Raw genomic sequence first — 27,503 nt, 5'->3', positions numbered from 1 at the left:
ATGTTCTGCTAACACACCTCATTCAAGGACACCTGCTTCCCTCTGCTCTCATCTGGATCACCTCAAGACCGGCAGCGGCTGGCCGAATACTAAAAGACTGCGTGGACCGCGTCACAGCGGTCCGTGGGTTTGGTGACCCTCAGAAGAAAGAATACTTCAGGAAACGGATCAGAAGTCAAACTCTTGCTGATAAAGTAATAACACACATTGAGTCACTGAGGAGCCTCCATATCATGTGCCACATTCCTGTCTTCTGCTGGATTTCAGCTGCTGTTCTAGAGAGATTGTTTGAGGAAGAAGAGGTAAGCGCCATTCCCAAGAATCTGACACAGATGTACACACATTTCCTGGTCGTTCAGACAGACACCAAAAAGAAGTACAAAGAGAGGAAAGAGACGGATGAAGAGATGATTTTCAAACTGGGAAAACTGGCTTTCCAACAGCTGGAGATGGGCAATTTGATTTTCTACGAGGAAGACCTGAAGAAGTGTGACATTGATGTCAAAGAGGCGTCAGTGTACTCAGGTGTGTGTACCCAGATCTTCAGAGAGGAGTGTGGACTGTACCAGGGGAAGGTGTTCTGCTTTGTGCATCTGAGCATTCAGGAATTTCTCGCAGCTCTGTATGTCTTACTGTCTCACTTCTACTCCAAGGAGTCAGAGGGACTCCAACCTGGCGAGAAAAATTCCAACCTGGTGAGTCTGTTCACTGCACCAACTCTTTCAGAACTTCAAATAACCGCAGTGGACAAAGCCTTGCAGCAGCCTAACGGAAGTCTCGACCTGTTTGTGCGCTTCCTTCTGGGCCTCTGTTTTAGCGCTCACCAGCCTGACCAAACAATTCTGCAGGTCTTTCTCCCACATATCAGGAGCACGTCATCCAGCAATGCTGATGTCATCGAATACATCAAGACCAGAATTCAGATCAATCAGTCCCCAGAGCCGTCCATCAACCTGTTTCATTGTCTAAACGAACTGAATGACCACTCTCTGGTAGAGGAGATCCAGAAGTACCAGAGCTCAAGAAGCCTGTCGAAAGTCACTCTCACTCCAGGGTTGTGGTCTGCACTGGTGTTTGTGCTGCTAACGTCCGACAGCAGTCTGGAGGTGTTTGACCTGGGGAAGTACACCACACGGCCATCGGATAAGAGCCTCTTTCGGATGCGTCCAGTGCTGAGGGAGAGCAGAAAAGCCGAGTGAGTCTGCCATGACCTGCACACCCTTGTTATTTACACACACACACACACACACACACACACACACACACACACACACACACACACACACACACACACACACACACACACACACACAGGTGTTAATGTTGTTTGTAATATCACATAATGTATTCTTTATTTATTCAAACACTCACTCATATCAATTGCATTTGTGAATTATATTGAAATGAGAAGATTCTGTTACATGCTAGATACATAACAGTACATCTGTATGCTATGCAGTAATCCTTGTGTCTTCATTGACAGACTTGCCTCCTGCAACTTGACAGAGAATAGCTGTGGAACTCTGGCCACAGTCATCAGTTCCCCCAACTCTCGCCTCAGGGAACTGGACCTGAGTGACAACACCATTCAGGATACTGGAGTTGCATTGCTTTCTCGTGGCATCGAGAAAAGCAGTTGTAAACTAGAGAAACTTAGGTGAGGCAATGTGCTTGATATGTAATAAAGCATTCATAACCACCTTCAGTTCAACCAGAAAAACTCAGGAAAGCCTGATGAAAGTTAACTAATATTTTGAGGATTTACAAAAGACCATACGCAAAAAACGTTTATTTACGGATGTAACCTTTATTCTATGAGTGAAGAGACTATCTCTCCACCAGAGGTTCCCCATATTATGGAATATGTAAGTTGTGGAGAGATAGTCTCGATACGATAGAGAACTAGTCTTTGGCATAAGCCCCCAAACTCAAATTTGCCAGCAAGTTCGTCTAGGACTAGGTTCACCCAAGCTAACGACAGACAGGAAATCACTCTGAAACTAACAATAGTAGGTTTCCACCACAGCTCTTTGCAGGGCTGAAGGTGTTTGCAATTATGATGTGATATGGTGGCATTCAAATCTGAGTGGTCTGTGATCTTTTCTACAGTTTGTCGTGTTGTGGAATTGGACGGAGTGGCTGTGAATCTCTTCTGTCGGCCATTTTGCGGAATCCCAGTCATCTGACAAGTATTGATCTGAGTCACAATTGCCCAGAACACAATGGAATGATTCTACTGTCCACAGTGCTTCAGAACCAGCAGTGTCGTATAAATAAACTAATGTACGTTATCAGATTAGTACAGTTGAACTATAAATGTATCCTACTCTGGTAAAAAAAAACAAAAAAAAAACATTTGGGCTTCAGGACTGATGCTACATTACTTATTATGTCTGTTTCTCTGAACAGGTTAATCAACTGCAGCATCTCACATAACAGTTGTCAACTGTTAGCTATGGCTCTTAGCTCAAAAAACTCAAGTTTAAGATATCTTGACCTGAGTGGAAACCAAATTGAGAATAGTGGTGTCAGTAAACTTTCTCAAGGTTTAAAGAACTCCAATTGCAAGCTTAATTCTCTGAGGTAGGTTCTCAATGCAAGCCAAATAATGCATTATAGTTAAAAAATATATAACTATATATATATACAGTTTTTTACAATCACTTTGCTACTATTTTCAGAACCTTGATGTCATTTTTCACAACTCTAGACACAAAACTCACAACCAATGATCAAAATGCACATTTTTCAAAACTCTAACCCTTTTCTCAATTGCTTGGATACAATACATACAACTTAGATCATTTGTTCATTCAACAAAATTCACCTGTTCAATATGATACAACTTAACATCGAAGTACTACTATTTCAAAAGGCACTTCACACATTACATTTCAAATGAGCGTCTATTCATTTCCTTACAATGATCTAACTATCAATTGATTCAACTGCTCAAAATGATAAGTAACTGTTGCATTACTCTTATGCAGTTGTATGGAAACACGAAACAGACACACAATCGTCCATGTTTACTGCAAATCATGAAAGTTTCAAGATACTGTAACGAGATTCACTGTCACCAATTAGCGTGGAGCATGAACCAATTAGACTACAATATACATGTCAATGTCAATTTATTTATTTATTTATATAGCACTTTAAAAAACAACATGGATGTAGCCTAATATTTTATATCTTTATATAAAAAAATATATATTTTTTATAGTTTATATTTTCATCAGGCTGTCTTTTCTTTTCTATTTCATAGCTAATTATTTTTACTTTAATTCAAATAAACCTATGTTGTGATTGTACTGTAGTGTTTTGCATCAATATATTACAAACTTTGATCAATGATTCCACTGTGTCTGTAGTATTCTCTCTACTACTGCAGTACTTTTACAGAGATGTGTTTACTGTACTGTTCCTGTAGTACCATAATGAAACCTGTATCACCTATTTTGTTCTACAATATCTAATGATTGTACGAATAATGACACAATGAAACTATCGGTTGCTTTTGTGCGGGTGATCTATAGTTATGTTTCAGTGGTATTTCACGGTAAATTTGTTTTTTGAACCAATGATTGTGCAATTGCAAGATTTCTTTGAAGATGTGAATGTACAATCCAATGTTTTGAACATTAGAGGGCCTGTGTTACAAGTGATAACCGTTTTGAGTTTTGTGTCTAGAGTTTTGAAAAATGACATCAAGGTTCTGAAAATAGTAGCAAAGTGATTGTAAAAAACTGTATATATACCGGTATATAGTTATATGTGTGTTTTCTTGGTATATTAGAATGACAAATGAATTAACCAAGCACATACGGTACATAGTTGTCTATTCTGTCCAGTCTGAATATAAAGACAGACACGGATATTGTGACCATTGCTTGGCCATTTGTTATTACATATTTTAAAAACTCCATATGACTCCCAGTGGCCATTCACACTGATAGAATGAAGAATAATGACTGTTTGTGAAACACACAGTGGGTTTGTTTCTCTAAATGATGTGATTTTTGGTTGCGTCGTGTCCCTCTTGTGGCAGGTTGAGTAACTGTATTGTGGGAGAGAGAGGCTGCCGGGATCTAGCCTCAGCTCTAGCTTCAAACCCCGGCCACCTGGAAGAGCTTCACATCAGCCACAACCAACCTGGAGATCTGGGCTCCAAGGAACTTCAAGCACTGAATCTGAAAGAACTAAAGTGAGTAGGCCTATACTCCAACGGCTACTTTGATTTGAATTTACATGCACACAGTGGCTGTCCTGGTGATCATACGCATCAAATTATGACAGAATTCATTTTGGTATTTTAAGCAGATGATGTTAATGTTAATGTTTGTTTTTTTCTTCATTATAGGCTTTAGAAATATGCCATACACGCTTGTACTTGATGACGACAATGACAGTGAACTCATGATGGATTCCTGTCCTCACACCATGGAGATTACAAGCACTTTTCAGAAATATAGCAGTATGTAGCAGGAAATACTGATGTGTAAAAAGTTTATTGTTTGTCAACTCCTAAGTCCCAAACTGTGTCATTCTACTAAAAGGCTAATGTCATTTGTTCCTTTGCTAACTGAAACTGTTTAAAGCACAAAATGTGTACTGATAGTAATGTATCTTGAGAGGTATTTATATTGTTCATTTTTTGGAATAGAAGAATATTTAAGGTCACATTTGACCATAGCATTGTGGTAGATATGGGCTGCATCCACACAACTGTAGTGTTATGCCTCTCTAGCATCTCGAATGTTGTTGTACAGTATGTGTATGTAGTATACGTTTTCTTTAAATGCAATTTTACAAATTCTGTAAATAAATACAAAATGACAATGTATTGTGTATACTATTTAGGCTATTGTAAATGCAATATGATAATGAACTTTTTAAATAAATATTTGTGAAAGTTTTTAATGTTAAGTCAAGTCTCATGAAACAGTCATGAATGCTTTATGTGCAGTTTATGACAGCTGCTATGAATGTGAACTCATATTAAACCCTATGGGTTAAGAATGGGATGTGACTGAAGTCCATACAGTATGTGAGTCAAGGCAGGTGAGCAAATACCTTTGGCATTAAAGTGTATTTAAGATTATTTATTTATATGCTATTTATTTTGTATTTGTTGCGCTATCAATACAATAGACATAAAGCAATTATAATGATACAATACACATACAAAACATCTATGAATCGAAGAATTCATTTTAATTACCACACATTTAATTTAATTGATACATTTCATTTAAATTATTGTTAAAATCTGATGTTACAGTATACGTGTGGACTAAGCAATAGGAATTAATGTGTTCATGTAGGATTTGGACCAAAATGTCACTTACGACCTCTTGCTTCTCAGCCCTCGATTTAATATCCACAGCAGAACTAGGTAGGCTATTGCCACCCACACCTATATGCCAGGTGTACTCAGGTCTTTGAGCAGGTGTGGCTCCTCCTGCAGTAGAACTCCATAGAAGGCTGCTTTCCCCTCGGCTCCAGCTGAGCGCAGACACTCATAGATTTCTCGCATCACTGCCTCACTGGTGGCAGCTGCTCTGATCTCTGAATACTTCTGAGGGTGGACCAGTCCTTTGGAGAGCAGCGCATCTGCGATGGGCATCACGTTACGCGCCCTGCCAATGAGCTCAGCTCTGTACCTGTCCACAAACGCTGCTGCCTCTGAAATTAAATTTCAAGAGAAGAAACACAACAAAATCAAACTTATTGTGAATTTTAATTTATCCAACTTTTGAATTCAGGACTTGCTATATGAGTATGGTTAGACAGTTCTGTAGAAGCTACTCAAATGAATGTCTGGATGTTCTACAATCAATCATTCACTTGCTTTTACCTTTTTGTGTTCACCAGACTCACCTTGAGTATTTGTTGCAATGTTTATGTCTCTCTGGAATTGGTGAAGATCTATTGTAGAAGCCATATTCTGATTCCTGCTCCGACCTGGAGGATTACAGTCACAATCACAGTTACTGGTTTATTACAGTCGAAAAGACAATCACCAGCCTATTAATAGTCTTAATCACAAACACTCATTTATTACAATCACAAACACAATCATCAGTCTACTACACGCATACACACACACACACATCTGTCCAACAATTTACCCCCCCACACACACACGCACACACACACACACACACACACACACACACACACACACACACACACACACACACACACGCACAACCATTTACCCAAATACACACACACAGACACACCACGGTCCAACTATTTCATCACTTGTAATACACACGCATACACATACATGTACTGTACGGTGTACCTGTCAAACCATTCACACACACACACACACAAAACCTGATCGACCATCACTGGTCGTGCACATACACATACACAGACACAATTAACTTGTTTTAAAATAGAAAAAAATCCCCAACTACCCAACCTGTGTGTGCGTCAGAAGGCTCCGTAAGGTGGTTTGAAGTTCGGAGGTAGTCAGCTCCCTGCCACATGACAGCTGTCCAAACAGACTGGTTCCCTTCACTGGTTCTAAGCTCCATGTTGAAGTTCTTTAGTGGGTTCTCCAGACACACCTCGAAGAAGGTTGGGGAGGTGTTGTAGCTGAGGGTCATCGCCGAGGGAGTGATCACCGAGGAGCAGGAGGTGCAGAGCTGAAATCTGGAACTGACCCAGAGGGAGTCATCAGGGGGTGGCTTGAAGATGCTGAGGGCACCCCGGCTCTTCATCCTCTCCTCCACCACCTGCCTGGCTGTGGAGGGCGTGGGCACCAGGAAGGCGTTGAGGACCAGGGGTCGAGGGCAAGACTGGTAGATCAGGACCTCGCAGTGGGTTTTTACTGGGATGCCCAGACTCACCGCCAGCTGCCAGAGAGAGAACCGTTGCCCCGGGAGCTTGCCGTGGAAACGACTCAGCTCACACGTCTCCAGGGAAACGCCACTGTCACTGTCATCGCTGTGCAGGAACTTGACTGCACCTCCCAGCACAGCCGGGTCAGAACCACCCAGGCAGAGGGAGTGGGGCAGATGGACCTCTTCCAGTTCGCCTGACAGAAGCTTGATGTCCATCAGAGGACCAGCGGGCTGGTACCGTAACATCTGCAGCTGAGCCCAGAACAGCTCTTCCTTGCTGAAGTGGTACTGGAGGGCAACTGGACCCGCACACACCCAACGCAGACCAGACTCTGAGCACTCATAGCTTCCTGCAGGGGAGCTCATGTTGTACACACACCCACCGTTCTCCATGGAGATGGAAGGGGCCACCAGAGTCCAGTGTGCAGGGTCTGTGATGTGGGCACAGGACCGGCAGCTCCATCTCTGCCTGCTCGGGAACACAAACATGCATGCAGAAACAGAAACACACACACACACACACACACACACACACACACACACACACACACACACACACACACACACACACACACACACACACACACACACACACATACACATATACAGTACCTGTCACAGAAGCTGATGATTTCTTAGTTCTAATTGTTAGTAATTGCTATTTGTGTCAGATGACTGGAGCTGCAAACATACTTCAGTGTCAATGAATTTTTGTGAGTGTAAAAGTATGTATGTGTGTGTGCTTGTGTACAGTATTTGTTCACTAGACTCACTTTGGAGTGTCCACAGAGAGCAGCTCCACTCCTGGATCCTGCTGGGTTTGGTCTCTGAGGTGCAGCTCTGCAGCCTCTGAGGACTGTGGGCAGCTAGTGGAGGCTGGTGGTGGAGTCTCCTTTGTGAAGATACGGACATCCACTCTAGAGGACAAATGATTATTATGAACATGTTACTGTTCATATTAGTTTCTCCAGTTTGTTGAATGTGTGTACACTTACACAGCAACAGACTTGTGAGGAGCTGAACTGCGTGTGTGTGTGTGTGTGTGTGTGTGTGTGTGTGTGTGTGTGCGTGCGTGCGTGCGTGCGTGCGTGCGTGCGTGCGTGCGTGCGTGCGTGCGTGCGTGCGTGCGTTAGAGTGTGTGTGTGTGTGTGTGTACATACACTCATCACATGGTGCCCAAGGACGTTAACACTCACAGTAGTTTCCTCAGATTGCAGTTGGGATTTTTGAGAAGGTCTGAGAGGTGTTGAACTCCTGCATTATGAAGCTTATTGTCAATCAGGTTCAACTCTTTCAAACTACAGGATGTTGAGCTAACAGCTGATGCTAAAGCTACACAGCTCTTCTCTGTCAGGGAACAACGGCACAACCTGGAAGAAACATGACACATCTGAAAATTACACTCACATATCTCTCTCTGTCTATGCAACACACACACACACACACACACACACACACACACACACACACACACACACACACACACAGACAGACAGACAGAGAGACAGACAGACAGACAGACAGACAGACAGACAGACACACAAACACACAGACACACACACACACACACACACACACACACAGTTCTACACCAGATATCTGTTATACTGTATGTTAACACTCACACTAGTTTCTCCAGTTTGCAGTGGGGATTGCTGAGGAGGTCAGACAGACATTGAACTCCGGCATCATGGAGATCATTGTCACTCAGATAAAGCTCCTTCAAACTGGAGAAGGCCGGGCCGACACTTATTGCTAATGCAGCACAGCTCTTCTCTGTGAGAGAACACCAACTCAAACTGTTAAAAAGAAAACAGCATGTTTGGTCATTACACTCACCTATCCACCTTAAAAAGTACATCCATCATTATGCATTAACCCCCCCCCCCACACACACACACACATAAACACACACACACACACATAAACACATGTGGTGGTGTCTGTAGTAGTGTCACTCACTCGAGTTTCTCCAGTTTGCAGTGTGGATTCCTAAGGAGGTCTGAGAGATGCTGAACTCCTGCATCATGAATATCATTCTTACTCAGGATCAGTTCCTTTAAACTACATGAGGTTGAGTTGGCGACTGATGCTAAAGCAAGACAGCTCTCATCTTTAAGGGAACAAGCCCCAAGTCTGGGAGGAACACAATATTATAATATTATATTACACTTACATATCTACACTTTAAGTTAAAAATAATTGGCATTCAGAAGTCCACATACAAATATTTGAAAGAAAAGTAAATGGAGAAATAATTTGCTATAGCAAAGTTTGAAAGGCAATATTATTACGATAATGTAAAAATACTTTATTCATCCCAAAGGAGATTTGACTGTCATAACATCATCGTCCGGTGCATGTGAGCAAACATATAAAAAAGTAAAATAAGTTAAAATTTTTTTTTTTAAAAAAGCCATACACTTTATATAAGAATAAGAAAGATCAGAAATAGCATTTCACTAGTCATTATTTGAGTTGTATATAATCGTAATGACATTGTTACATGTCTCTTAGCATTTGGATTGCATATGCTATGCAGAGTATGTAATCGGTCATACAGTATATACTGTATCTTACTGCTATTGGGTTTTGGTGCTCATTTCTGTCCCCCCACATACATCACAAGGTGTTCTCATAGACAAAGACACACACACACACACACACACACACACACACTTGTATCACAGTTGGCATATAATTATGTACTGTATCCCATATACACCCCATATTTCACTCAACAAATGGTGCCCCCTAGAGGTTTGCTGTGTGTTAACACTCACACTAGTTTCTCCAGTTTGCAGTGGGGACTCTTGAGGAGGTCTGAGAGATGCTGAACTCCGGCATCATGGAGGTCATTGTCACTCAGATTCAGCTCCTTCAGACTGCAGGAGACTGAGCTGGCAGCTGATGCCAATCCAGCACAGCTCTTCTCTGTGAGGGAACAGCCACTCAGCCTGAGGGAGATATAATGACAACGTACTGTACATACTTCAACCTATAACGCAGGTAACACAGAAATGATCAACCTCACACACATAATACTGCCCTGCATGTATATATGTTGCATTTCTTATGTTGCTTGCTTTTTTTTTTTAGCTTGGCAAAGTTCTCAAGGTCAAATATTTGCCACGCAATGCCACGCAAACATCTGCGTAGACACATGCAAAGTGTCGGAAATTCATACACATAAACACACACACACGCTCATACATGAAATATGTTTCAAATACACATACATATAAAATGAAGTTCACCTATACAATGAGCCAAATGCGGCCTACTGTATGTAAGGGTTTCCTCAAACACGAAATTTACACACACACACATAAGCACACTCACACTAGTTTCTCCAATTTACAGTGGGGATTCCTGAGGAGGTCTGACAGATGCTGAACTCCTGCATCATGAAGCTCATTGCTTCCTAAGGTCAGCTCTTTCAAACGGCAGAAGGTTGAGCTGGCAACTGATGCTAAATAAGCACAGCTCTTCTCTGTTAATGAACAATTACCCAGCCTGGGAAAACAGAATGACATATGTCATTATTACAATTATACCTCTGCCAGTAAAACATATGCACATTGTTTGTGCAATGCAATGTTCGTTTTGTCCTCTCTAGAGGACATCTGTAAACTTGTATCTATCTATCTATCTATCTCTTGAATATCTCCCAGACCATGCATGCTACTGAGCTAACTCCTTTCGTTCTCTATAGAGGACATTCAGGACTTTCAATTGATTGATTGATTGATTGATTTAATTGGTTTTGGCAACTTCCTCTTTTTTTCTTGTAATGTCATGGGGCAAATTGACCCAATTTCAAGGAAGAAAAAGAGGAAGTTCCCAAAACCCCACCCCATACATTTGGTATCATGTAAGCCCTGGATGTCCCCTTTAGAGAACAAAAGGAGTTAGCTCAGTAGTATGTATGGTGTGGGAGATATTCCAGTTTAAAAAGGTCCTCTAGAGAGGACAAAAATTAACTGCTGGTAGTCAGGAGATATCAAGAGAAAATGAGAAAGAAAGAAAGAAAGAAAGAAAGAAAGAAGGAAAGAAAGAAAGACGGCATCAAGAAACATAAAGGAAAGAAATTTCGGTAACACTTTACTTGACGGGTTCATTCATAACACATTCATAACAGCTGTCATGAACTGCACATAATGCATTCATGACTGTTTCATGAAACAGGACTCAACATTCATACCAACCCTTTCATGAATGTGGAAGACAAAACGTCAAAAACTTGTCAAAATAAAAGTCCAACAACCGCAAAGCAGCATTGCTGTCTTTTTTGTTTTAGCCAACCTGATCATGTCACATCTTAGTCAACGGGGAGGTCCAGTGTCCAGGAGAATTTAGTTTTTTTGTTTGTCTGTTTGTTAATTTTATGATAGATTTATGAAGAATGCATAATTGTCTACAGCACACCAATGTGTAGGGTATGTGACTGTATATAGATATACTGCATAAAACAGGAATGTCCAACCATTCAGAGGTCCACAGATGGCCAGTAGTTCACTTCACAACTCGTATAGTAAAGTGACATTTGAAGTAGACTTCATAAAATATACATGAGCTGTTCACAAACGCTGGAGAGGATTCATAATACCATGTACTGTATATGGATTATACAGTTGGACTTTTATTTTGACAAGTTTTCGTTGTTTTGTCTTCCACATTCATGAAAGTGTTGGTATGAATGTTGAGTCCTGTTTCATGAATCAGTCATGAATGTTTCATGTGCAGTTCATGACAGCTGTTATGAATGTGTTATGAATGAACCCGTCAAGTAAAGTGTTACCGAAATTTCAAGTTAGCAGTTGGAAAGCATTCTCTATGGTGTGAGGGGCACTGAGAAGCTGACAAAGTTATGACTGGGGGAGTCATATATTGGTGTCATATTTTCACATTGTAGTAGCATCCTTATTTATAAGGACCCAAAACAACTTCATGTTCAAAGACTGTGAGAATTTAAGCAGGGTTTTCAAGGTCAATTCAGTTAGCAAGCTAATGGAGCACTGATGGTAGTAAATCAGCACCATGTCCATGTGGGCAACAACTGAGTGAATGCTCTACTGTATGCTATCACATCAGTACACACACTTGCTGATAACTGTGAGCCCGGGGCACTGTGTGCCACATCACAATGAATCAGGATATGAGGGACCTGACACCAACTCAGGGTGACCACATAGAGATAATGACACTGTTAATCACCTATAATTGTGTAAATTACTATAAAGTATACGCCGGACGCTTATGCTGTAGTCTTTCCACATGGGTTTAGTTAATGATCGGGCTATAATAAGACCACTCTTGCTGGTTTACAATTGTAGCAAAGACGCTAGTTCCGCTTTGCAGGCTACAACTCAATACTTTTTTGCTATAAGTATACTTTGTAATGACTTTCTGCTTCCAGGGTTTCTTATTTTGTTAATCAATGTTGTTAAAAAGAAAGATGTATGCTTTAGGGCGTCCCCCATCCAGTTTGACGCCCTAGATGCCCCTGTATCTATCTATATATCTATCTATCTATCTATCAATTATACAGGCTGACAGACTCACACTAGATTTTCCAGGTTGCAGTGGGGGTTCTTTAGGAGGTCTGAGATGTGCTGAATTCCTGCATCATGAAGCTCATTGTGACTCAGGTTAAGTTCCTTCAAACTGCAGGGTGTGGACCTTCCAGCTGACGCTAACGCAGCACAGCTCTTCTCTGTGAGTAAACAACGAAACAGCCTGGGCAAAACATAATAATTTCTAAATTACCAATTAGATACTACTATGTTGATGCTGTAGATTCCATTTACACATTCACATTGATATGGCCACAATACCAAACACACAGTTATGAATAACTGAAGTAAATGAGAAGGAGCCATACATTTAAGACCGTGGTAGTGAGAAAAATGGAGAGTAGGATAAAGATAAGCTAAGACACAGGCTCAAGATTTGCCACACTAACTATAGGCTACCACTGAAGACGATTACATAGAAACATCATGTGCTTTTGAATAAGCTTTTGTCCACATCGGACAGCAAAACATGAGGGGGCAAAGTCATAGTTGGGATGCTTCTATGGAAGAGTCAGTGGAAAGGGTACTCCCACCAAACACTCACACAAGTTTCTCCAGTTTGCAGTGATGACTGTTGAGGAGGTCTGAAAAATGCTGAACTCCAGCATCACTGATGTTATTCTCACTCAGGCTCAGGTACTTCAAACTGCAAGGACTTGTGCTGGCTGCTGATGCTATAGCAGCACAGCTCCTCTCTGTGAGGGAACAGCGCTCCAGTCTGGGAGAAACAATGAAGCGTTTGATTATTATATTCATATTAAATACACACATTCACAACACACACACGCACACACGCACACTTTCTAACACCAAATTATACTATGTTGTTCACCAATCTCATACTCACACTAGTTTCTCCAGTGTGCAGTGGGGATTAATGATAAGGTCTGAGAGATGCTGAGCTCCTGCATCATGAAGTTGATTGCCACTCAGTAAAAGCTCCTTCAAACTCCAGGAGGTTAAGCTGGCAGCTGATGCTAGAGCAGCACATATTTTCTCTGTGAGGGAGCACTGCCTCAGCCTGGGAGAAACAAAATGACATGACATGATTATTTATTATGATTGTGGTAAAAGCCTGAAAGGAGCCCTCTGAGCTGGTATTAGCAAAAGGTCATAGTGCTTTGTACAACATTAACTCTACATGAACAGCCAACATACACAGCCAAGACATACTGTACACCCTCTCCCAGTATTGTACTTACATAACTGATGTGGATGCTGTGGCCACTGGCAGTAGCTTCTGAAGAACTTCATCTGGGCTGAGGAGCTCAGTCAGATCTTTCTCTGGCGTCTTTATATACTTCTGCAAGTCAAACTCATCCAGCTGCTTTTCTGACATCTTAAACTCAAATTTCCTAACCCTCCATTTTCCCGGTAAGAGCGTGACTACTGAAAGACTCTCTGAGCTCCTGTCAGTATACTCCACTACAGCATGGTGATTCAGCTCATTCAGACAATAGAACAGGTTGATCCTTCTGTATGAGTTCTGATCTCTGATCTTCTGTTTGATGTACTGCACAGTTTGCTCTGAGCTCTGTGACTGGCTTCTTGTCAGTAGATGAAGGTGCCTTAAAAGATTCTGATTGGACTCCAGTGAGAGGCCCAGAAGGAACCGGAGGAAAAGGTCCAAGTGTCCATTCTCACTCTGTAAGGCCAGATCCACTGCGGCCTTGTGTACGTCATGAAGTGTTGTAGCTCTGAACAGAGAAGAGGGCTGAGAGGTTTGCTTTTGGTCAGACATGTTTCCTTCTCGGTCGTTGAAGCACAGGAACACGTATAAAGCAGCAAGAAACTCCTGAATGCTCAGATGCACAAAGCTGAACACCTTCACTTGGTTAAGCCCAGCCTCTTCTTTGAAGATCTGAGTACATACTCCTGAGTACACTGATGCTTCTGTGATGTCAATACCACACTCTCTTAGGTCTTGCTCATAGAAGATCAGATTGCCCTTTTCCAGCTGTTGGAAAGCCAATTTCCCAAGTTTCAAAATCATATCATCATCTCTTTCCTTTCTGTCTGTGTACTTGTCATTTTTTATGCTAGTCTGAATGACCAGGAAGTGTGTGTACACTTGTGTGAGAGTCCGTGGCATTTCTACTTTCTCTGACTCTTCTGATGTTTTCTCCACAACAGTGGCTGAAATCCAGCAAAAGATTGGAATGTGGCACATGATATAGAGGCTCCTAGATGACTTCAGGTGTGAGATGGTTTTGTTAGCCAGGTCCTCATCTTGGATTCTCTTGCTGAAGTACTCTTCTTTCTGTAGGTTATTGAATCCCCTTATTTCTGTTACCTGGTCCACATACTCAGGAGGGATCTGATTGGCTGCTGCTGGTCGGGTTGTGATCCAGAGGAGAGCACGGGGAAGCAGATTTCCCATGATGAGGTTGGTCATCAGCGCGTCCACTGAGGCTGGCTCTGTGACATCACAGTACTTTGGGTTGGAGCGGAAATCTAAAGGAAGTCGACACTCATCTAGACCATCAAAGATGAACATGATTCTGTGTCTTGAATTGGTGAAGATTTTGTGAGATCTTATTTCTGGGAAAAATATCTGAACAAGATCCATCAAGCACATTTTTTTCTCCTTCATCAGGTTCAGCTCTCGGAAAGGAAGAGGAAATATGAAGTGGATGTTTTGATTTGTTTTTCCTTCAGCCCAGTCCAAAATGAACTTCTGCACAGAGACTGTTTTTCCAATTCCAGCCACTCCCTTTGTCAGCACCATTCTGATGGGTCTGTGTTGTCTGTGTGTAGATTTAAAGATGTCTCTGATGTATCTCCACCTTTTACTCTGATTGTCTCCTTCCAATGAGGACTTAAAGATATCACTGCATTTGATTGGTCTGCCTTGTGCTACTTCTATCTGGGATGCTCTCTCTATCTGCCTGACTTCATGTTCATCATTGACCTCTCCTCTTCCCCCCTCTGTGACATAGAGGTCCGTGTACGTCTCATGGAGGAGTCTGGCTTCCCCCTGATGAGGTATTCCCTCAACCAAATGCTGAAACTTCATCTTCAGTGTGGATCTGAGCCATGAATTCTTTGGTGTCCATCTGGATCTACAACAGAATCACACAGACGCTTCACTATCTACTAAGGGGTGCTGAAGCTCATGACACCCATGACCCGCCGCCACAATGGAGGTAATTTCTCTGATAAACATACAGTAACATATTTAATAAATAAATTGTGAACACTCAAAGAGTGAGTATGTAGATGTCTATGAACACTGACAGACACCAAGATTGGTGGAGGTTTTTTTTGCAGATCACACATTGGCATATTGGCAGCACACTTAGCAAAACATATAGGCTACACCAGTATGAGTAGGCTAGAGAAAGGTGTGCCTGTGGCAAATTATTCTTGTTGTTTGTTAAATGGCAATGGTTTTTAATTATCCTCTGTGTGGAGTTGTCCTGCATATTACAAACAGGTCAGTTGCATTCTCAGTTGTTAATTATCAGATTTTTTTTAAAATATAGTTTTTGGGGGTTTTGCCTTTATCTAGATAGGACAGTAAATTATTGACAAGAGGTGAGGGAAAAGTGAATAGAGATCGGGAAATGACCACAGGTTGGGTTCAAAACCTGGTCCCAGTGTAGCCTGGATACCAGATGCTCTGAATTCACAGAGAGTCTGGCCTAGATCCATTGGCAAACGTTTATTTCCTGGTTGGTGGACGCTTGTCTTCAGTTCAAAATCATTGGAGTTCAATCACTAATGTTTCGTAATGACGTATGTTAACCTCGGGGGGACAATGAATGATAACGATAGGCTTAACTTAAAGGTAATCACTCTCAGGAACACTCTCTGTTCGCTGGTTGGTTCGGCTTCCAAGAAGCCAAAGTAAACAACGGCGGATCAAGGTATTCCAGATGGAGTACAGTATGGAAAAGAAATTGAGTGGAAGTATGTAGACAGGCGGAGCCAGGCTAGTCCCCCCCCCTAGGCCACTGGGACCCGAAACATGGTATGGACAATGTAGCCACTTGCGCCACAGCACCCCTCCCCAGTTATCAGATTTAAATAGTACAATATACAGCACTGAATCCTTTTTCATTTCAAGTGTCTAGTGTCAAGTAGCTAACTTTTGCTCTAAAATAAGCCAACAGAACCAATCATCACACAGCCTCTGTGTTAGCAGCGCAAGCAATGACAGTCCATTTCTGATGTTTTAACCTTTAAAGGTGTAGCGTCACACCGGTGTGACAGGAATGTTGGAAAATTAACATTCTAAAGAATATCTGGGTTCATTGAATTCTACCACTTTATCCACCTCTTTCCTTAACCCGGAAATATGTATCGTTGCGATGGTTACGATACTGTTTTCAACTTCCGTTCATTCTGTTAACATGTGCGTTCTCCATAGCAAACTAGGTTATGCCTCAACTTAGATTTCGTTCGAAATGTTGACAATTCTGCCCTCAGCATGTATATACTGCATCACATATAACCGATATAAAATAGAAAAGTTGACTTTTATATGCGTTATGATATGTTAAGCACCGTAAACCGTCACGTTAAAACAGATACAATGCAGCTTCGCCGGAAATAGAAAACCGTCTCGGTGTCATGGCGACCCCCATTGTTGGCTGCGGAATATCGTGGATTGTTGAGAAAATATGGAACATTAGCGTCAATGGAGTTGTCGCCATAGATATATATAGATCATAGGTTCTATATATATATCTATGGTTGTCGCAACTCTCTCTTTATTTGGCTCTGAATTCTACATAGAATTTTAAAACCTTGAATTGTTGCGGAATGGAATCTTGTGTTAGAATGTTAAAAAAAACACACCTTTTAATATTTGCACTCTCACCTTGCAGCACTTCACTTATATGTATACAAAAGTAATACTGATCGATATGAGGAGGGGTCCACTAAGAGTATGATGCATGTGGCCCCCACCAAAATAAAAAAAATAATTAAGCTGAGAGCTGAGGGATATCAGGAACAGAAAGCTGAAATTGTCATAGCAGGTGGCAATGCGGCGGTCATATCTTCTACCACTATGCGGAGCATTTCGGTGTGTGTTTTTTTCTTTGGCACATAAGTAGTGTTATATCATTCCTGCCCATCATAAAGACTGACCTGTAAGAGGACACACTCCTTTGGGAGGCTCCACCTGTCTTCTCTTTTTGATCTGGATCAGAGTCCATTTTGTCTAAAAAAAACAAAACACTCAGACACACACTCACAATCCCAAACAAACACACACACACACACACACACACACACACACACACACACACACACACACACACACAGAGAGAGAGAGAGAGAGAGAGGCATACACTGACATAAAAGGTGCAATGTTTTTCATGTTAAAACTGTACTTGCCCCATATGTGATTGGTGTGTGTGCACTTAAAAATACTGTATGTATATGTGTGCATTCAAACTCCTGGCACTGAAATGGGAAACACACACAGTGTAAAGTGCAATCACCACATTGGCCTAGGCAAACAAAGGTGAGAGGAGTAATTCCAATTCTCATAGTGCTCATGTGGCCAACACATGCAATCAACACATTACAGTAAATGGTATCACCATATAAACTCTGTGAAGAAGACACCTTTTTGAGGTAAGATGAAAATGTCAACAATCAGAATTGTGGAATCAATAAATGTGTGGATGATGGTTGTACAAATATGAATGTCAATTTGAAAATGTGTGAAGTTTTAAGAAAAAGGTTAATTGAATCATAAAATGTGTCACAGCAAATGTGAAAAGCATAATGGTCTATTGTAGACAATATTACAACTTGCTATTTCCTAGTTTAACTGACTGCGGTTGAGACATTAGCCTACCCAGTAACCGGGACCTTTGCATTCTGCACAAATTAAACTTCTTTGTGATGCTTACCTGGTAGGATTAGCACCAGTATGCGGGTAGATGCCTTACTGCTCAGCGGCCAGACTGGGAGTCTACTTTCGTACTTGGTGATTCTCTCTACCACTTCTTGAACAAGCAGGAAGGGGACTGGGCTGCCAGCGCCCAGTGTTGCCAAATTTTTCGGTAGGTTGACTGGGAGCTACTTCCCCAAACTAAGTGCAACGGTTTTTAGTGTGGTGTAATAAAGGAAGGTCTTTGTTTGGATTGATAGACAGGGATATCCATATCGTACAGGCCTACTCTCATTTAATGGGAAACTATACAGGAACATGCAAACATTTTTGGAAAGTACCTTAGATAAGTGTGTGCAATAATAGTCTGACACCCTATCATTAGCTCAGCTACAAAGCTGAAAATTAAGGTGAAAATTAACACAAAAGAAAAACATGAATAATCATATCTAAAATTACATTTAGGCTTGCAATTGGCATCTTTTTTCACAGCAGATGCTTTGAATCTGTTGATGATGGTTATGTCATATTTGTGAGTCTCAAACAGCCCGTTCTAGGTGAAACACTGACTACCTCTTATAAGACTACTTCTTATTGCCATGCCTTTCAAATAAAATCAGTTGTAATTCTCAAAAGCAGTTTCGTGGCTATTTGTGAAAATGATTTGAAATGGCCTGAAAGCAGGTAGACAGTATCTGTTTAGTCCCCTGTCACCGGAGTGTTGATTCTACTGATGGCGAGAAATAGTAATGCCAGTGAGGGTGTCAAAAGGTTTGAAAACAGGAAGTCTGTCGTGTTGACACAGTTTTTTTGCAGTTATACTGCACACTCATATATGGTGTTATGCAAGCATACTGCAATATACAGTAAGTGTAAGATAATAGACGTTTTCAGGAAACAATAACTTTTATTCAGTTTGCCAGATTGTGGAGCTAGGCAATTACACACTCCATTTACATAATTACTGATGTGAGTTTAACTTTTGTACAACCAGTTTTACAGATTTAATTGTAGGTACTGTAATGTTTTATTTAAACCATTCATCATAAAACACAAATCATCCCAGAAAAAATGTCATGCCAGTTAACACTTCCTGTCATTGGTTCATGAGAGGCAAGTCAAGTTTTAAAAACGATTTCAGCCAAGGCAGGCGAGATATGTCAGAAAGTAGGTTGTGTTTAGCTAGAGATTGATCTGGCGAAGCTGGGTTTTTTTTTCCAATACGAGAGGAAATTGAAACCAGCATTACAGACTGTGTTTTCTGGCATATCAGCGATATTGGCAAAGTTAGATAAGTTATAAAATATGACTATGACATCCTTTCTATCAACTACTATCTCCTTTCATTTCTCATCTAAGTGGCGCTGAAACAAACAGTATGCTTTCTCATTATCTGGAAATGAGAACGGTAATATTGTGGTGTTTAAGTATGTTTATTGTGATCCTTAGCTCTCCTTTTATTACATAGCTTGAATGTTTGTCTTTATTTGTACATCACTTTTGTGTAAGCTACATTTAGAATGAAAAGTTTATATAAATGTAATGCAATAAAACAGTTGGTATGACATTAAATATACAGTAGGTAGGCTTTCTCACTATATGAGCCCACTTATTTTGTTGGGTTTGACCCCAGGCTAATTGCTAAAGCTGATTGGAAACCACCTGCAGGATATATTGATTGATCTCTTCCTTAACCGTGCGTACTTGGTTCTGGAGATGAGCTAGATAAAATGGCAAAAACATAGATAGTCGGCATGTAGTCATAATCGTGGGTACCGCCCCTGTGGATACCGTGGCTGAAATGCTCCCATGGAGGAGAATGTTTCATGTATTAGCGATTTCATCCAGTCCCATTGTGTGCTGTTGGCATGTTTTCCCCCAATGTGGGGATGGGAACCTTGCTGTCAACTGTATTAATTACAGTCTGAAGTTAACGGCAGCTTGATTGAGTGAGAACCCCTCGAAACTAAGAAACTAAGACCCAATTTGTTGAATTTGTTGTCATTTTTAAATTCACATCAGTTGTCCATGAGTTTGTTTTCACAGAGTTGAGCTGTGGCTGAGGTGTTCCCTATTATGTAGGTGTATTCAGTTCTTTCAGCATTTAACATCCAAAGCTAGGCATTGCCCCCCAACACCTATGCCATGTGTACTCAAGTCTTTGAGCAAGTGGGGCTCCTCCTGCAGTAGAACTCCATAGAATGCTGCTTTCCCCTCAGCTCCAGCTGAGCGCAGACACTCATAAATCTCTCGCATCACTGCCTCACTGGTGGAAGCTGCTCTGATCTCTGAATACTTCTGAGGGTGGACCAGTCCCTTGGAGAGCAGCGCATCTGCGATGGGCATCACATTATACACCCTGCCAATGAGCTCTGCTCTGTGCCTGTCCACAAACGCTGCTGCCTCTGAAATGTTCCCGTTATCATCTCTCTTTATCTCTGTGATGTGCATACTGCCCCCGGTGCAAAGATCACTTTTCTCTTCTTCAGAGGTGTCCCTGTGGTTACCACTGGTTTGGCACTGATCATTGTCCTCCTGCCTGGTCTGCCTGTAATCATTTCTCCGTACCTCAGCTCTCCAAACAGACTTGTTGGTGGCCACACAGACTAACTCCATCTCAAAGGTCTCCTCTGCCTGCTTGAAGTACACCTCAAAGAAGTTTGGACTGAAGCTGCAGTACCTCAGCTTGATCTGCACAGGGGTGATGGTGGATGGGCAAGAGGTCCTCATACTGAACCAGCTCTTCATCCAGAGGGATCTCTCTGGCTTGGGCTTGGAGATCTTCACCCCACTGCCCCTCTCCTGGTCCTCCACTGCTCGCAGCGCTGCCCGCTCTCTGGGAACCAGGTAAGCATGGAGAGTGAGGGGAGAGGTGCAAGTCTTGTACAGCAACAGCTCACTGTGGACTCTAATGGGAATGCCAGTCTGCAGAAGCAAGCCCAGAGGAGACAAGGAGGGATGGGTAAGTTTGGCATGGCATCGGGTCAGCTCACACACCTCCAGACACACTCCACTGTCCTGACCATGCAGGACCCTCACAGCATCATGCAGAGATGCTTCACAATCCCCCAAACACAAGAAATGTGGAAGATGGATCTCCTCCAGCTCTCCTGACTTGAGCCTGATGTCCATCAAAGGACCAACTGGTCTGTAATGCATGGCTGTCATTTCTTCATAGAAGAGTTCCCATTTCAAATAATAGTACTGCAGGGTAACTGGTCCAGCACATGACCACCGCAGACCAGACTCTGAGCACTCATAGCTCCCTGCAGGAGAGTTCAGGCTGTAGGTTGAGATGTCCGTCTTCACTGAGGGTTCAGGCTCCACCAAGACCCAGTGGTTGGTGTCTGGAACTTTAGCACAGGTTTCACATCTCCTCTGTGAGTCATCTCTGTGACACAGGGCTCTACAGCCTGAAGACTCCACCCTTTGACAGAACAGAGGGGAATAGAGTGCGTAAGTGAAAGTGTCACGTTGTCCCGGTACTGCGATTTCCTGTTCTAAACAAACGTCCTGCAAGTGGCATTTTCTATTGCCTCACCATGTTGTTTCTTTCAAAATGAAAATAAATTAATTTTAAACGGTAAAAATCACTATCATGTCAAGGCATTTATGTATGATTCTGGTGAACTAAAAGGAGACGTTCACGCTAGCATGGAAAAAAAAAACTTTATAATGTAACGGCAAGCTGGGCTAATCTATGATTACATGAAGTTAGCTAATGTCAACCGATGTCAAGTCGTAAATTAATTTGAGCAAAACGTGGCTTTTTCTGTAAACAATCATCTGGCATAGGATTTCACATTGTGAATTTGGTTTATTTAGAACAGAAATGTTGGTTGTTACGGAAACGTGACATCACACTTACGCACTCAATTGTAGCCTAGGCTACAGATAATTTACAGTAGGCTAATACTTTGTCTACAGCAGCCAGGCCTGTTTATACAAAATAAAGGAACACAATATAAAATATCCCTAAGGGGTTGATGTGTGAGAAAGAAAGAGACTTACTTACTTTACTTCTTTGTCAGTTGTTTTCTTAGAAGACAAAGTGTGAGTGCCCCCCATTTCTGTCATATTTGTTATAGACATAGGCCTACTAAAACAGATACTTTGCTGACGGCCAAAGCCTCTGGTATCTCTTGCACGCAGACTCGAGTAGGTATCTCGATGCTGTGGGTTCAATGCACAATAAATATCTCTATCAGTATCAGATACAGCTTCAGCAGGCTTGTGGCAACAAATCCCCATTTTCACAGGTCCATGAATATCCTCTATGGCTCTCCAGGTGTGTGATGTGTGGCCTCTAAACATACACCATACAGTGTATGGAACAATGGGAGACAAAGCAATAAGGGATTAACAAACAAAACAATGCAATAGTGCTTGTACAATTGAATGCTGGTTACACTTGCAGTTTATGCACCTCTTTTTAGAGTTTATCCACCTTTCAAAAGAGTTACTTAACCAATTGCAAGTTTTTACATCACACTGCATTATCCACATTCACTCACCAACACCACTGGTGGTTATAAACAGTGGACCCTAACCTCCACCATCATCAGACATTTTCTGAGAAATCCGATAGAGTTAGAGTTGTCAAACTTCGGTGATATGCAATTTCCTTCTTGCATTTCAGAGGACTTTATTTTTTATCAGCACCATCAGCACCATTCAGGTAGAAATGACATATTCCCATATTGTATTTAAAAACAATGTATTTAAATATAGGCTTATCTAGTACAGCGGCCAAGGAAAGATTTTAGAAGAACTGTTTGTTGATAGACCATGAACGTTTCCCCCATTTACTATAAATTATGAGTCCACACACTCATTTCCTGACATTGCTTGATCTTATTTTACAGTAATACTGGAAACTCTAAACAAACTTTAATAGGCCTGGCCTACACAACAAATGTTGAGTGCTGTTTTGTTACTTGGCTCAAAAGCAGTTTTTGTTGCTGTACTGTACGTGTAAATTATGTAAAATTGCCTTAAAGCAGGTAGATACGTACCTTTTTAATAAATCCCTGTCACTGGAGTGTTGATTCTACTGATGAGAACCAGTTGTGCCGGTGATGAAGTCAAAAGGTCTGAAAACAGGAAGTCTGTCATGCCGACACAGTTTTTTTGTGGTTATACTGCACACTCATATACAGTAGGTTCAACAGTGTAGGGCCTAATAGACAGGGCAAAACAACAATCCGATAAAGGTCACGACCAGTTTTATGTAAGTATCTTAATACTACTTGTTTTGTGCAGAATCAATTTCTTCTTGGGACATTTTTGTATCATGCATAGTAGATCATTTGCATCTTGAATAAATTAGCAGATATAAATATATCCCAAAGACATATAGGCTATTAACAATTTGGCTGTCAACAGACAGAGCCATGTCTTTTGGCATATTCAACGTTTTCAAATGTAATATGTAATAATAATGCAGATACAGTGCGCACATTTGAAAAAAAAAAAAAAAATATATATATATGTATATATAGGCCTATATATATTTAAGCATTATTGCACGAGTGGGAGTGGTGTTGTTGGCCTATATCGCCACGGCTGTGGTTCGCCACAGGCACGAAGCCGAAGGCTGAGGCTGAGTGCGCGATATAGGCCAACAACACCACGACCACGAGTGCGATAAAGCGAAGAATCAACCGTTTCTGGATACATTAGCGGAGTGATTATTAGCTGTGAAGAGTCACCAGTAGTGATATTGCTTAATATCGCCACTGATAGAACGCGTCTCATCCAATCAGAGAGGCCTATTGCTAAATCATTCGACCGGACCTAACTGTTGTATAATAATATGTTTATTGTGAATGAATGGGTTCTTCTTTATAAGAACATAATATCAAGGAGAATGTTGATATTATTGTAACATGTTAGTCTATATTGAACTCATTTACATATAAGGATGGATTTGTGAATTGTAGATTTATGAGAATTCCATCTCTCTTTGTTTAAGAAATCCAATAAACTTTAGTCCATTATATGTTACTAAAAAAGTCACCAACTCCAATATTTTATTGGACCATCTTTCGCCATGTTTATAGTGCACATACAGTACATGCATTTATCGTCACATTGTTTTCACAAACTTATAGAACTTCACAACACTTGTTTTTTTCAGAGCGCCATTGTTATTTTTTGTTAAGATATTGTATAAATAACAGCAGACTCCACCCTTTTGCATAAAATCTTCTTCAGCTTCTGAAATACTTCCACATTTGGATTAAGTCAGTATTCTATGGTGGCCAATTTATCCAGATGATTCTCCTTGATCCACTTCTTCACAGTTTGAGGCAGATCATTCCTAGCATTGTCATCCTGGAATTTGCCCATGCCATGCTATTAGGGAAGAAACGATACAACTAAGTCCAGATCGTAACAGGCGTGTAGGCCTACAGTGGGTATACTAGTGGGGACTCTTCCACTAATGGAGCCATTCTGTTGTCATGTGAAGAATTCAGTGTAGCAGTTCGGCTCTGGGTTGGATAACTGGAGTTGCTAAAGCTGACTGGAAATCACCTGCAAGAAAGCTCAAGCTCAAGCTCAGGAGTGTCCTCTGCTGACTCCTACACTTGAATAGAGGCTGTATGCATGTGTGTGTGTCTCTTCCTCTGTCTCTCTTTGTGTGTGTGTGTGTGTGTGTGTGTGTGTGTCTGTGTGCGTCTGTGTGCGTGCCGTGCATGTCTATAATAATTATTACTACAGGATCTCCCCGTGCTCTGATTATTTACCCATGCAAATGCCAACTGTTATTCAGCTTACTGGTTTACAGAACTTAAGATAAACACATTTTTAGGAGGGTGTTGTGCAACTATAGCTACACCATTGCATTCAGGTGTCCATCCCAAAAGAAAGCACAAACAAATATTTTATGCATAGTATATACAAATTGTTCATATACTTTCCACCACCAGAGGGCAGAAGAGCGATAAAATATGCCACAAACTTTTCGTTTTGGTGTTTTAGGCCTTCACTGTCAGCTTCAAGGCAAGGTTGAGGCAAGGGTTAAGATTTGGTCCCTTGAAGTTCTTGGTGGCAGGGTTGCCTTGAAGTTGATGGTGGGGGCCTAGACCATCAAGCAACATTTTGACTGCTGGTTACACCATCCATATAGTACAAATGCTTGGCTCAGTGTCATACAAAATGACAGTAAGACAGTCATTCATTAATACCACAGAAAATGGTGTTAGTGTTTGTTTTTTGTTATTGGCGTTGGAAACAACAATGTGATCTGATTTTGAAACATAAGCTGAATATAGTGAAATTGTTCATTAAAAATTCCAAGTAAACATTGCAGATATTGCAATACATGCATTGCCCTTCACTAACCTGTGGCTAATGCTATTTTAACACATATTGTGGTCAGACTGGAGGAACAGTTATCTTTGTATAAACCGACCTTAAAGGGATATTCCGCCATTTTTGGAAATACGCTCATTTTCCACCTCCCCTCGAGCAAAACGATCGATATTTACCTTGTTCCCGTTCATCCAGCCATTCTGTGAGTCTGGCGATACAACTTTTAGCTTCAGCCTAGCATAGATCATTGAATCGGATTAGACCATTAGCTTCTCGCCTGCTAGCTTCATGTTTAAAAGTGACTAAGATTTCTGGTAATTTTCCCATTTAAAACGTGTCTCCTCTCAGGTAAGAAAGTGCAATAAGACCAACTGAAAATGAAACCTGGCGTTTTTCTAGGCAGATTTGACATGGAACTACACTCTCATCTGGCGTAATAATCAAGGCAACTTGCAGCTACTGGCACTACTACTGCTTTTTGTCTATGGGGACTATTTTCAGATGCTGCGTACGATATCACTGTGCCTATGGTACGTTTGCAAGTTGCCTTGATTATTACGCCAGATGAGAGTGTAGTTCCATGTCAAATCTGCCTAGAAAAACGCCAGGTTTCATTTTCAGTTGGTCTTATTGCACTTTCTAACTTGAGAGGAGACATGTTTTAAATAGGAAAATTACCAGAAATCTTAGTCACTTTTAAACATGAAGCTAGCAGGCGAGAAGCTAATGGTCTAATCCGATTCAATGATCTATGCTAGGCTGAAGCTAAAAGTTGTATCGCCAGACTCACAGAATGGCTGGATGAACGGGAACAAGGTAAATATCGATTGTTTTGCTCGAGGGGAGGTGGAAAATGAGCGTATTTCCAAAAATGGCGGAATATCCCTTTAACAATTCTACATAAACAGACATTTCAGTATTATCACTGCTGCATATTACAAATAGCCTACATGTACATCATATTCATATGTTTGTGTGCTTCAGGGATTTTAGACATTTCTGCATGACATCTTTTTACTTATTTATTTAGTTTTACTCTGCCCGTCCCCTCAATATCTCTCAGAATTGATTCACCTTTGTTCAGTTCCCTCAATGAACTGCACTAGAATGGCATCCTCAAGTAATCACATTGTACCCTCTCACGACACTGCCTTGGGCAGCCAGCTTATAAGGGGACAGCCCATGCTCAGTGGAGCTCTATACCAGACTGCATAAAGAGTATTAGTTCCATGAACAAAACAACTAAAAGCTATTCAAACTGGAAATAACTCACCCTATTTGGTTCATCTTGCTTGTGTCTGTATTATTTTATGTGATAGATAACCTACTTAGATAATCTTGTTTTTTTTTAAATGAAATACTGGCACTGATAAAGTGTGTGTGTGTGTGTGTGTGTGTGTGTGTGTGTGTGACTGTGTGTGTGTGTGTGTGTGTGTATGCTATTTGCATTAAGTTTCTTGCTTTGTCTTTCCTTTAGGCATATTGGTTTGTCACTTTTTGTAATTGTGGCTTGCCGGGGAATGCAGATGGAAATGGTTTAACTGTGATACACATCAAATGGTAATAATAGTTTTTTTTTTATTTAAAAAAATATTTCACAAATAGGATAATATGACATACTAGACTATTTGACACTAAGATGTGTTATGTGAGCCTCAATTAAGGCTAGTTTTAGGACTGAACATGAGCGCTTTATTTGGATCAGTTTCACGGTCAGTAAACAAAACAATGTGTTATTACTCCATTATTAGTTCCATGAACAAAACAACTAAAAGCTATTCAAACTGGAAATAACTCACCCTATTTGGTTCATCTTGCTTGTGTCTGTATTCTTTTATGTGATAGATAGCCTACTTAGATAATCTTGTTTTTTTTAAATGAAATACTGGCACTGATAAA

The 27,503-nt window shown here is 41.1% G+C and overlaps 3 protein-coding genes across 8 annotated transcripts in view; 1 reads left to right on the top strand and 2 right to left on the bottom strand.

The window, feature by feature from the left end:
- Positions 1–4,933, top strand: part of LOC134099698 (NLR family CARD domain-containing protein 3-like) — a 13,667-nt gene extending 8,734 nt beyond the window's left edge. For all 6 annotated transcript variants that reach the window (XM_062552674.1, XM_062552673.1, XM_062552669.1 and 3 more), the window contains 6 exons: positions 1–1,195; positions 1,484–1,657; positions 2,110–2,283; positions 2,410–2,583; positions 4,052–4,207; positions 4,364–4,933. The exon at positions 1–1,195 is cut by the window's left edge and continues 605 nt beyond it. In XM_062552674.1, coding sequence (XP_062408658.1) covers positions 1–1,195; positions 1,484–1,657; positions 2,110–2,283; positions 2,410–2,583; positions 4,052–4,207; positions 4,364–4,370 — 1,880 coding nt within the window. In that variant the 3' untranslated portion in view covers positions 4,371–4,933. The remainder of the gene's footprint in view (positions 1,196–1,483; positions 1,658–2,109; positions 2,284–2,409; positions 2,584–4,051; positions 4,208–4,363) is intronic.
- A 287-nt stretch (positions 4,934–5,220) lies between these two features.
- LOC134099721 (NACHT, LRR and PYD domains-containing protein 3-like) lies at positions 5,221–18,387 on the bottom strand. The gene is made up of 15 exons (XM_062552709.1): positions 18,307–18,387; positions 17,534–17,635; positions 13,639–15,498; positions 13,284–13,457; positions 12,981–13,154; positions 12,426–12,599; positions 10,203–10,376; positions 9,644–9,817; positions 8,823–8,996; positions 8,486–8,659; positions 8,057–8,230; positions 7,634–7,777; positions 6,437–7,329; positions 5,884–5,967; positions 5,221–5,688 (listed from the first exon to the last, which is right to left on the bottom strand). The coding sequence occupies exons 2-15, from the start codon at positions 17,599–17,601 to the stop codon at positions 5,420–5,422; spliced, it is 4,710 nt and encodes a 1,569-aa protein (XP_062408693.1). The 5' UTR covers positions 17,602–17,635; positions 18,307–18,387; the 3' UTR covers positions 5,221–5,419.
- A 1,975-nt stretch (positions 18,388–20,362) lies between these two features.
- Positions 20,363–21,455, bottom strand: LOC134099208 (NACHT, LRR and PYD domains-containing protein 1 homolog). The gene has a single exon (XM_062551998.1). It carries the CDS (start codon positions 21,453–21,455, stop codon positions 20,385–20,387), a length of 1,071 nt encoding a protein of 356 aa, XP_062407982.1. The 3' UTR covers positions 20,363–20,384.
- Between the last annotated feature and the right edge of the window lie 6,048 nt (positions 21,456–27,503).

The sequence above is a fragment of the Sardina pilchardus genome, chromosome 13 (genome assembly GCF_963854185.1).
Source record: "Sardina pilchardus chromosome 13, fSarPil1.1, whole genome shotgun sequence".
Classification (NCBI taxonomy): domain Eukaryota; kingdom Metazoa; phylum Chordata; class Actinopteri; order Clupeiformes; family Clupeidae; genus Sardina; species Sardina pilchardus.
Note: the sequence above shows the minus strand (reverse complement) of the source record. Positions and strands in the feature narration are given on the sequence as shown.